Raw genomic sequence first — 12,204 nt, 5'->3', positions numbered from 1 at the left:
CACCCCCCTTCAACGGTATCCAAAGTGATGTACTTATTATTGAGCACAGAGCTACTCTGGACTGACTGGCTATTCCCTTTCCTTTTCCAGACAGTCACCCAGCTACCCGCCTCCTACAACTTGGGGGTGATGACCTCCCTGTAGTTCCTCTCTATCATCTCCTCATTCTCCCATATGAGCTGAAGGTCATCGAACTGCAGCTTCAGTTTCTTAACACGGTCTTTAAGGAGCTGCAGCTCAATGCACTTCATGCAGATATAGTTATCAAGGTATTTGGAGGTGTCCAAAAGTTCCCACATCTTACAAGGAACATACCAGTAACTCAACCCATTCTCAGTGCACTATGTACTACAGAACAAAAGGCTTGCTGAAAACTTACTTTGAGCCTGCATCTGTGCTTGCCCTAGCTTGTTGTGCCAAAGCCAGACCACTCTAACGCTGTCTCACTCCTACAATGGCTGCTCCACTTGCACCTTCTTTCTTTTTATAGGCTCAAACAATGAGTCTCCCAGTGAGACTTGCAGTTTTCAAATGGCACCTGCCCTGCAAGATGTTGCTCTCTCACTGGCTACTTCAAACAGTAGGGATAACAAGAACAAAGGATAACAATATTTATTCTTAATTGTTGATTGTGGAATCTTGCTGTATGCAAATTGACACAGTGCAACCATATCTGCACTTCAGAATCCTTTCAGTGACTGTGGACACTTGGCTACAAAATTGTGAATCTAGACCATAGAACAATACAGCACAGTTCAGGCCCTTTGGCCCACAATGTTGTGCTGACCTAACCTATTCCAAGATTAATCTAACCTGTCTCTCCATCGCTCCAACGTAACCCTCCATTTTGCTATCATCCATGTGCCTACCTAAGAATCTCCTACATGTGCCTAATAGATCTGCGCTTACCACCACCCCTGGCCGTGCACTTTGTGGGGTGGAGAAAACTGCCTCTGATATCACTCCCCCCCCCCCCCCCCCAATATTTTCCTCCAATCACCTTACAATTATGCCCCCTCATATTAGCCATCTCCTCCTCCCTGGGGAAAAAGGCTTTGACTGTTCACTCTATCTACGCCTCTTATCTTGTACACCTCTACGAAGTCACCACTCATCCTCCTTCACTCCAAAGCGAAACGTCATAGCTCACTCAACCTTCCTTCATAAGAAATGCTCTCTAATCTAGACACACCCAGGACATGCCCTCTTCTCATTACTACCATCAAGGAGGAGATACAGGAGCCTGAAGACACACTTATTGTTTTAAGATCAGCTTCTTCCCCTCTGTCATCAGATTTCTGAACAGATGATGAAAATGACCTCACTATTTTGTTCTTTACTTGCACTAATTTATTTTTTATGTATTATTATAACTTGTAGTAATTTGTATTGCACCATACTGCTGCCGTAAAACAACAAATTTTACAATGTTCATCAGTGATAATAAACCTGATTCTGAATATGAGGGGATTGAGGAGGGCTTGGTGATGGAGAGTGATGGGGATCACCATTGACTGAAGTCTCTCATAATAAAATTGTTGTGTGTGTTGTTTTGGACAGGACCTAATGAAGCAGTTGCTGAACGGCCTGGCATTCCTACATTCTCACAATGTAGTGCACCGGGATCTGAAGCCAGAGAACATTCTAGTGACCAGCCGGGGCCAAGTGAAGCTGGCGGACTTTGGCTTGGCTCGCATCTACAGGTTCCAAATGGCTCTGACTCCGGTGGTAAGCGAGAATCCACAGGCACTTGCCAAGCTTGGTTGAGGGGTTTTCTCAGGGAGAGTATAAAATTATTACAGTTTGAGCATCTCTTATCTGAAATGCCAAAAGCCTCCCCAAATCTGATTTTTATTTTGAGCGCTGACATGATGTCACAAATGGAAAATTTCACAAGGCGCTGGAAAAGTTCCTAGGCAATGCACAGAGATCTGTGCACCACGGACCGTTCTTAGAAATGACCTCATACCACAAGTACAGTGCCTATAAAAAGTATTCAACCCCCTTGGAAGTTTTAATGTTTTATTGTTTTACAACATTGAATCACAGTAGATTTAATTTGGCTTTTTTTTTTGACACTGATCAACAGAAAGAGACTCTTTCATGTCAAAGTGAAAACAGATCTCTACAAAGTGATCGATGTTAATTACTAAATTGTATGAGTATTCCCCTTTAACATGACACACCAAATCATCACTGGTGCAGCCAATTGGTTTAAGAAGTCACATAATTAGTTAAATGGAGATCACCTGTGTGCAGTCAAGGTGTTTTAATTGATGTAGTAAAAATGCTCCTGTATCTGGAAGGTCCAACTGCTGGTGAGTCAGTATCCCGGCGAAAACTACACCATGAAAACAAAACAACACTCCAAGCAGCTCTGCGAAAAGTTTATTGAAAAGCACAAGTTGGGAGATGGATACAAGAAAATTTCCAAGTTACTGACTATCCCTTGGAGCACAGTTAAGTCTAGAAATGGAAGGGATATGGCACAGCTGTAACTTTGCAAGGAGTAGGCCATCCTCAAAAACTGAGTGTGCAGGAAGGGGACTAGTGAGGGAAGCCACCAAGAGACGATGCTGAACAGTCGCATCAGTACATATGTGTGATGAACAAGTGCAAGACGAAGACTGCTTACTGGTAGCACACAAATTCAGAGTCGCGAATGATGGTGATGCCAAACAGCCACTCACTATCCACCTGGGCGGCCAAGGTAGCGAGAACTTGTTTTTCTAATTGTTCAATGTACACAATATTGTTTCATGCACAAAATTAGTAAAAATATTGTATAAAACTACCTTCAAGGTATATGTACAGGATGTATATATGTAAAGCAAATGGATTTTGTGTTTAGACTTGTGACCCATCCCAAGCTATCTGATTACATAGATGCAAATATTCCAAAATCCCCAAAAAAATTCTGAAACACTTCCGGCCTCAAGCATTTTGGATAAGGGGTGCTCAACTTGTATTTTAGTTTAAGTGTTTAAAGGTTAATATTTTAGTTTTAATCTTGCAAGGTTAATGGCAGGCTTCTTAACAGTGTAGAGGAACGGGGATCTTGGGGTCCACGTCCATAGGTCACTCAAAGTTGCCATGCAGATTGATATGGTTGCTAAGAAAGCCTATGGTGTATTGCCTTTCATTAGTTGGGGAATTGAGTTCAAGAACTGTGAGATAACATTGTAGCTCTATACAACCCTGATTAGGCCACTCTTGAAATATTGTGATCACTTTTGGTTGCCTCATTATAGGAAGGATGTGGAAGCTTTGGAGGGTGCAGAGGAGTTTTTTCAGAATGCTGCCTGGATTAGAGGGCATATCTTATGAGTAAAGTTGAGTGAGCTAGGGCTTTTCTGTTTGGAGTGTAGGAGGATGAGAGGTGATAGAGATGTACAAAAGGCATTGATAGAGTGGACAGGCAAGACAGAAATGGCCATTATGAGGGGGCATAATTTTAATGTGATTGGAGGAAAGTATAGGGGGAATATCAAAGGTAAGTTCTTTACACGGAGTGGTGGGTGCATGGAACACCCTGCCAGAGGTGGTGGTAGAGGCAGATGCACTGGGGCATTTAAGAAACTCTTAGATAGGCACATGGGTGATAGAAAAATGGAGGGCCATGCAGGAGGACAGGGTTAGATTGGCCTTGGAGTAGGTTAAGCAATTGACATATTGTGGACAGGAGGGCCTGTACTGTGCTATTATGTTCTATGTTATGTTTATGCTATTTTTTCAAATTCTATAATTTTGTGTATTTTTTTCCACTCTGCAAAATGTTTAAAACGTCAGTTCTGCTTTTAGCTTTCTGATTAGTGACCCATGAGAAATCATTGATATTGATTGGCTCCTCAGATTTGATTACATCGTAACTGCTGAAGGGCAGGGAATCCCCCAGAATAGACATTCACACCATAGAGATTATTAGATCAATGACAAATGCATTGCTTGTGAATTGATTACATAATTCGGGTTTCCTATCATAGGTTGACTTGCGCACTGTTGATTGATTATCTGATGTAGAATTTCATCAACTTAAACAGCGTGGAAGCGGGCCCAGTTCATCCGTGCTGACAGAGGTGGCCATTTAAGCCAGTCCCATTTTCTGTATTAGGCCACTCTAAACTTTTCCTATCCATGTACCTATCCAGATTTAAAACAAAAATAGTTGTAATTGTACCTGCTTCTATCACCACCACTCACAGACAGACCTGCTCCTTGGGTCCCCATCTCATCTTAAAAATATGCCCTCTGATTTTCGATTCCTCTAACCTGGGAAAAGGTCTGTGACTATCGACATGGTCTATACTCCTCATAATTCTATAAATCTCTTATCAGGTTACCCCTCAGTCTCCTTGCTCCTAGCCTATCCAATCTCCCCTAATAACGTGAGCCTTGCAGTCCAGGCAATAACCTTGTGAATCTTTCCTGCATCCTCTCTAACTTAATCACATCCTTCCTATAGCACTGTATGCCTGGCCATGTTGGTCTTGAGCAGTCTCACTGGCTGTTGGCCTTCTGAGAAGAAGATTGGGGAAGCCCATAAACAGAAGAGATTCTGCAGATGCTGGAAATGTTTAACACACACTATACTGGAGGAACTCAGCAAGTTAGGCAATAACTGTATGGGAATAAACAGTTGATCGTTGAAGGAGTCTAGACGCTGCCTGAACTGCTGGTATCTTCCAGCATTCTGGGTGCTACTCAACACATTGCTTTGCCCTCATTTTGTGTTTGACCTAACCAGGTGGTGACACTGTGGTACCGTGCACCAGAAGTGCTACTTCAATCAACATACGCCACCCCTGTTGACTTGTGGAGCACAGGCTGCATCTTTGCTGAGATGTTTTGCAGAAGGTCAGTGCAGGAGTGCAGCTTAAAATCTCTTAAAAAGGGAGGAGCCAAAGCTTCCTGGGGACACTGTAAACTGTTTTGAAGGATATGGTAGATTAATTTGTGACTGTTTCTTATTTGATTGGGCAAGTGTTGATTGTAGCTTGGGGTTGCCCTTGCCTCTGGGGCAGATGGTCCGTGAGCTCTGAGTCTCACTCTAGAGACTCGAGCAGAAAATTCCAGGGTGACTCTCCAAATGCAGAACAGCATTTGCCCGTCTTCCCAAATAGTTAAAACCATATTCGTCACATGTACTTTGAAACATCAAGGATGTGCTGGGGGCAGCCCAAATGTGTCGCTATGCTTCCAGTGTCAACGTAGCATGCCAGTAACTTATTGGCGTAACCTTAACCTTTGGACTGTGGGAGGAAACTGGAGCATCAGTGAGAAACCCACGCAGTCATGGGGAGAATGTACAAACTCCTTACAGGCAGTGAGGGGAATTGAATTCTGATTGCTGGCACTGTGAAGTGTTGCACTAACCGCTACGCTATTGTATAGTTTACGCAGTCACAGACCAGGCATTCACTGAAGTTAGCGGTAATGTTACTTTTCCCTCATAGGCCTGTAAGAAGAAGCATTTTCCATTTTCCCGATCCTCCTGGAAATTTCTATTTTTTATATATATTTTTTATTATTATTACTAAAAGAGTAAAATGGTGTTCATAGACTGCCAGAAATCTGATGGAGGGGAAGAAATTGTTCTGAAATTGTTGAGTGTGTGTCTTCAGGCTCCTGTACCTCCCCCTCGAGGGTAGTAATGAGAAGAGGGCATGTCCTGGGTGGTGAGAGTCCTTAATAATGGATGCCACCTTCCTGAGGCCTAGTTTATTTGAACATATCCTCGATGGCGAGGAGCCTGATGTCCACAATATCTGCAGGGGGAAAAGAGACCTGATGCAGGGTCTTGGCCTGAAAATTTGATAATTCCTCTCTTTCTCCCCCCCCCCCCCCCCCCCCCATCCCAGGAAGATGCTGCCCAACCCACTGAGCTCCTCCAGCAGGTTGTTCCTTCCTCATTTGTGATGACTGCCATTAGGATTGTGGGTGATGTTGCCCACCATTTGAAGCTGGTTGAGCATGATCATGATTCAGTGCTGGGGGCATTGGCCTGGGAGAGAAGTGCTGACATCAGTTTGGCTGTTTCATTGTTAGGTTTGGAGGATCTTGCAAAGACATCGTTGGTGAAACCTCTCCTGTACTAACACCATGGGAGCAGCCTCAGCATATGAAGTGCAGTGGCTTGTCACTGCTTTCTCATAGTGTTGGGAATTGATAGTGAATATTAATGATGTTACCTGTGAACTGAAAAGTGGGAAGCAGGGAGGTGGAGAGATGAGGTGGTAGTTGGGTGGGGGAGGGGCTCTTATCTCCTGATGTTGTATGTTGAGCCAATGGGCTTTCACTATCCATTTGAGTGTAAATGATTTGTTCTGTTTTTCTTATTTGCAGGCCCTTGTTTTGTGGGAAATCAGAAGTTGATCAATTAGGAAAAATTTTTGAGTAAGTGCAATTAATATATTCCAGCAGGGCTCAGTGCCAGGCTGAATGAGTTAATCCTCTTTTTTTTTCCCCAAACTGAAGTATGTTTATTGCAACTTCTACATTATTACAATACTACAACTAAACACTAGCTGCAGTAACAATGCCAACAAAAATTAAATTAAGATGTTCCCATCTCTGTCAGGAATGGCGTTTATTCCCAGCGGTGCCGAGCAGTCCTGGAACGCCTCCATTGTACCCATGGATATTGCGTGTTCGCTCTCCACGCTCACCCTGGCACAGACACCCCCTGTCCCGGAACATCGTTAGGCAGTCCTCCCGGCCGGAACCTCTGCTGTCTGCTTCTAGGACTATCTTGGCTAACCCCAGGAGCAAGTTTACTAGGACATCCTCCTCCCTCCTTACCGGATGACCACATAGAAATAGGGTGGGGCTAAAGTGCAGCCGGAAGGTGAGGGGCAGCCCCCGCAGATCGGCAAATAGGGGCTGCAGCCTCGCACACTCCTTGTACATATGCTACACGGTGTCTTCCAGCCCTCAGAAGTGACAGGCAGCTGGGGGTCCATGTATAAAATGATGAATTTGTAACAGGGTACTGCTCTGTTCAGCAGTCTCTACCAGGTCCCCAATGGACATGGAAAGGACATCCTAGTAAAGGGACTTCCACCAGGGACCCCCCCCCCCCCCCCTCACTCTCAACTGCCACGGTGTTAGAACATAGAGCAGTGCAGCACAGCCCTTTGGCCCACAATGTTGTGCCAAACCAATGAAGTTAGTAATCAAATGGCTAACTAAGTTAGCCCATCTACTTACACAATGTCCTTATTCTTCCATTTCTTTCATAGTTGTGTGCCTATCTAAACATCTCCAATGTTTCTGCCTCTACCACCATCCAAGGCAGTGTATGCCAGGCCCCCACAACTGTGTGGGAGGGGAAAAAAGCTTGAAGGGGGTGGGGCGAGAGGAGGATCTCCAGCTGGGCTTGGTCCTGGGCCTAGCCAAGATGGCCACTCACGGGTCTAGGCGATGGAAGGTGGAGGGCGCTGCCCGGGCTGACCGCCTGCTCCTTTTCCGAGTATACATCCGTGTCCGGCTGTCATTGGAGAGGGAGCACGCAGTCGCGATGGGCACATTGGGGAATTTCCGTGAGTACTGGTTTCCCCGCAGTCCTGACGAAGGGTCTCGGCCTGAAACGTCAACTGCACCTCTTCCTAGAGATGCTGCCTGGCCTGCTGCGTTCACCAGCAACTTTTATGTGTGTTGATTGTATTTCCAGCATCTGCAGAATTCCTGTTGTTCCCCGCAGTATAGGCTGTTTTATAGATGGTAGTAATCATATAGTAATTTGAGTGTAGCTACTGTCTTGTAAATATTGATTGCCTTGTGTCTGTGTTGTAAATGAACTTCTATAGTTTTGATTTTTTAAAAAAAGGGGAAAAACTTGTCCCTCACATCTCCTTTGAAATTGCCCCCTCTCACCTTAAATGTATGCCCTCTGGTAATAGGCATTTCAACCCTTGGGAAAAAGATACTGTCTGTCTGTCCCTATCATAATCTTATCAACCTCTATCAGATCTCCTCTCAGTCCCTGCTACTCCATAGAAAACAACCCAAGTTTGTCCAACCTGTCATTATAGCTCATGCCCTCCAGGCAGCATCCTGATGAACCTCTTCTGCACCCTCTCCAAAGCCTTGACATCCTTCCTACAGTGGGGTGACCAGAACTGTATGCAGTACTCCAGATGTGGCTTAAATAGAGTTTTATGAAGCTGCAACAGAACTTACTGAGTTTTGAACTCATTGCCTTGACGAATGAAGACAACCATGCCATAAGCCGCCTTAACCACCCTATCAACCTGTGTTGCCACTTTCAGGGAGTTATGAACTTGGACCCCAAGATCCCTCTGCTCATCAACACTGTTAAGAATCTTGCAACTAACAGTCTCTTTACACTTGGCTTACCAAGGTCCAACACTTTACGTTTATCTGGGTTTAAACTCCATCTGCCATTTCTCTGCCTATATCTGCAACTTGTGTATATCCTGCTGTATTCTTTGCCAGTCATCTACACTATCCACAACACCACCAATCTTTGTATCATCTGCAAACTTACTAACCCACCCTTCTATATTTTCATCCAGGTCATTTATGTACATCACAAACAGCAGAGGTCCCAGTACAGATCCCTGCGGAACAGCACTAATCACAGAACTCCAGTTCGAATAAGTCCCATCAACCTCTACCCCCTGTCTTCTATGGGCAAGCCAGTTCCAAATCCAAATGGCCAATGCAGCATGGAACCCATGCATCTTAATCTTCTGGATGAGCTTCGCATGAGGGGCCTTGTCAAATGCCTTACTAAAATCCATGTAGACTACTTCCACAGCTCTGCCTTCAGCAATCTCTCTCGTCACCTCGCTAAAAAAACTCAAATTAAGTTAGTAAAATCCAATTGGGGCAACTGGAGAAGAAATGAGAGATCCAGGTTGGATCGAGCACAGGACTACCTCAGGCCTTAAGGAAGGGTTGGGATGTCTAACTGGCTTGGAGTTTATGACATTTTGGTGATTAGCAATTTTGCCCAATTACAGCTCACTAAGCTGATGAAGGGTGTCTGACCATTGAAATCTCTGAAAACTGGCCTGTTGCTTTGCGTCATGGTACAAATCTCTTGCAACTATAACTTCAAATTGTTCCTGGTTTTAGCAAGGTAATAATCTAGTGTACTGATCAGTATTCACCTCTCAAACAACTTTCTGATGATCTGGGCATTGCTCCGTCGCTGTCTCTGGAGCTTACTGCGCGCATATTGGCTGCTATGTTTTTTTGCATTGCAATAGTGGCAGTGTTTCAGAAATGGCTCCCTGGCTGTGAAACACTTTGGGACGTCATGAATGGAGTGTAAGTCATGCTGTGGAAATTAGTCATTTTTTTTCTTTATTGGAAACTTCTCTGCTTTCAGCATGACAGGGCTCCCAGCAGAGGAGGACTGGCCGGAGGACGTGACCCTGCCGCGAAGCGCCTTCACCAACCGGCCTCCACAGTCGGTCAAGAACTTTATACCCGAAATCGATGACTTGGGGGCAAGTCTGCTGCTGGTGAGAAGCACACTAGGAATTGGCCAGTTTAAAATGGAATGCCAGGATCTGAAGTGTGGGCACCCAAGCGATTTTTATTCTGGCTTAATATCCTAAGAAGGGCACTGTGGGAGGTGTGATATCCTTAATGGATATGATGCCTGTGAACTTAGTTGGGTGCAGGGGCTGCCCATGGCTACTTTAGAAGCCACATGAGCAGTTAATGATGCATCTCTTTTGTCCCCCACATGGGACTACTTGGCTTCTGTACACCATTCTTCCTGGCAGGGATTCACTTGGAACCCTGCCATCCAGTGAGCTGAATGGTAATGCAATTTTGGGTACAGTTCTGAGGCTGTTGTATGCCAGTCAACTGTACTCTCGCTGCTCCCAACCCCTTTAAACCTGCCTAGAAAGTGTACCACTTTGTTTTGAGGCTGTGCTTCTGTTACCGAGGGAAGCAGAGTTCAAATATTGTAGTTGAGAAGTGGAGCCCTGTTTTGAAGAAGTTAGTGGATTTAACTTTGAAACCAGTGGCTCTATTAAAAGAAACTAAAGCTGTTTGGTGTATTGTGCCAGGCTTGTATTTATCCCCCCAGTGCTATCACTCCCAAATAGTTTATCCTGTCATTAAGACACTGCTGTTTCTGGGAGCCGGCTGCGCGCAAATCTGCTGTCGCTTTTCCCGCATTCGTAACTTCAGGCTGAAAAGTGCTTTGGGACATCCTGCAAGGCGCTATAGAAATGCAAGTCGGCCTTGCTGCTTGTAGCCAGAGCGCATCTGGATTATTTTGTGAAATAAAAATGAGCTGTGTTTGATTGGCAAAGTGATTGGTGGCTGCAATATCCACGTGAGGGTGCACCTGACATATTACTTTATTCTTTGTTCCAGGAACTGCTGACATTCAGCCCGATGAAAAGAATCTCTGCCTTCAAGGCCCTGCAACATCCTTATTTCCTAGGCCAAAGCCTTATGTTTAAGCCAACCAATTGTGCCCCGTAGATAGGAAACTGTAAACAGCTTTGCCTGCTTGTCCACACTTGGGTGCTACAGCAGTTTACAGCTGTTCTACAGATGTGTACTGCTGGAGGGGGATTGGGGATGGGGTGGGGGGGGGAGGGGAGGGGAGAAGCAAATTGAGCTTTAACCATTTGAGAATATCCCTAGTTTCTGTTCTGCTGTTGATCTGTGAAGCTGGTTTCTTTGCCCAAAGCCACCAGGTGGCAGTGTGACACTGGTCTGGGGAGCTTGAAATTTGTCAGCTTTGCACCTGGCATTGTTCTCTTGCATTTGTCTGCATGCCAATCTTTTGGCACTGTTGACACTGTGCATGAAGGCTGGGAATTTAGTGCTACCCCCGCCCCCCCCAAACACACACAAACCCCTTGAAGTTAACTCATACACTCCCACCTTGAATCAACTTTGCCCCTCTAATTGGGAGGCTGAGCCCTCTCCGGGAAGGTATATGGGTGCTGTAACAGTGTGACCCTGTGCTGCTTTAACCTGGCTTGGAACTGAGGGGAAAATGAAGGGAGGAGGAAAAGAAAGTAATTTTTTTCCCCCTCTCCAAACAGTTTGCTGTGGCTGTATTTGAGTGTATTGAACTTTCTAAAGGACTCAAAGCACATTTTCCTGATTAACATGGCAGATTATTTTGCCTGGTGGCTTGTTTTTCAGGCTAAGATCCAGCTCCTTAGAATAATGTCTGGGCATCCTTATTTGGCCTGGCAGTATCCATAATTTAGGGGATTAGTAGTGCAGGGAGGATAGGTTTGAGCCCTGTATGTAATCCAAACCTAATGGGGGGGGGGGGGGGGGGGGGGAGAGACAGGTACGATGACTTCAAATCACAGCCCAAGTGGGCTTGCACGGTAAATGCCAGTGTTACTAGCACCTCCCATTCTGTGAAGAGAAATGTAAATTTGGTCAGTAGTTCTCTCCTTGAACACTTGCAGATTATTGGATCACTATCGCAGTCCTTCTGGGATCTTGCTGTCCCCAAATTGAACAGTGCTATAGGAATGCCAGGTTGGCTTTCCAAGTACCAGTTCCCTGGCCAAGATAAATGGTGGAGTCTGTCTGCTGCCAAAGGCCAACTGCCTTGCATGTTGTGAAGTTGTTGGTTATTCCTCTGCCACTTTCAAACCTCAGAATTCCTAATAATACCCACCTAGAATTTGGGACTTTTCATAAATGGCCTCTGATTGTCTTTTGTCTCTGACAAAGAATTCCACTTTCCCACCAGTTCTAGGATGGGTCACTATAGCTGATGGTCTCTGGACTTCCCTGGATTAAACTTGGGAATGCTGTTAAACTTGGGAATGCTGTTAAACTTCAACTCCACTACAACGTGCCTCACCTTTTGTTAGTCTGGTGCAATTTGGATCTGGCAGAGGGAAATCAGCCACTCGGGCTCTGGCACCCCTCTCCCAGGCCAGTTTTCCTGTTTCAAGAGGTGGCTGCTGTTCAGCCCCTCAAGCTTGTCTTGCTTTACAATTAGATCAGAATTGATCTGTACCTTGATTCTATTTACTGTAATTCTCACAAACTATGTGTACATTCCAAAGTGTCTTGACCAGTAGGTATTGTTGTGTGATCAGTGTTGTAATAGCCAGTTAATCAAGTCAGTGACTGTAAGGGATAAATTATAATTGGATATTTAGGATTAAATAGGACAATAGAAGCCTTAAATAGCCAAAAGATTTACTCTTAATAACCTTAAATACTGCACAT

The 12,204-nt window shown here is 44.9% G+C and overlaps 1 protein-coding gene across 11 annotated transcripts in view; it reads left to right on the top strand.

The window, feature by feature from the left end:
- Positions 1 to 12,204, top strand: part of cdk4 (cyclin dependent kinase 4) — a 66,104-nt gene that overhangs the window by 22,951 nt on the left and 30,949 nt on the right. For 9 of the 11 annotated variants that reach the window (XR_011883890.1, XM_072249406.1, XM_072249405.1 and 6 more), the window contains exons 4-6: positions 1,561 to 1,728; positions 4,745 to 4,854; positions 6,343 to 6,393. Coding sequence is in view for 10 of the 11 variants with exons in the window: in XM_072249406.1 (XP_072105507.1) it covers positions 1,561 to 1,728; positions 4,745 to 4,854; positions 6,343 to 6,393 (329 nt within the window). In the remaining variant the exon portion in view is untranslated. Of the gene's footprint in view, positions 1 to 1,560; positions 1,729 to 4,744; positions 4,855 to 6,342; positions 6,394 to 9,355; positions 9,492 to 10,362; positions 10,560 to 12,204 lie in introns of those variants that run through there. The other 2 variants (XM_072249404.1, XM_072249408.1) reach the window with 2 other exon arrangements.

The sequence above is a fragment of the Mobula birostris genome, chromosome X, assembly GCF_030028105.1.
Source record: "Mobula birostris isolate sMobBir1 chromosome X, sMobBir1.hap1, whole genome shotgun sequence".
Taxonomy (NCBI): domain Eukaryota; kingdom Metazoa; phylum Chordata; class Chondrichthyes; order Myliobatiformes; family Myliobatidae; genus Mobula; species Mobula birostris.
Note: the sequence above shows the minus strand (reverse complement) of the source record. Positions and strands in the feature narration are given on the sequence as shown.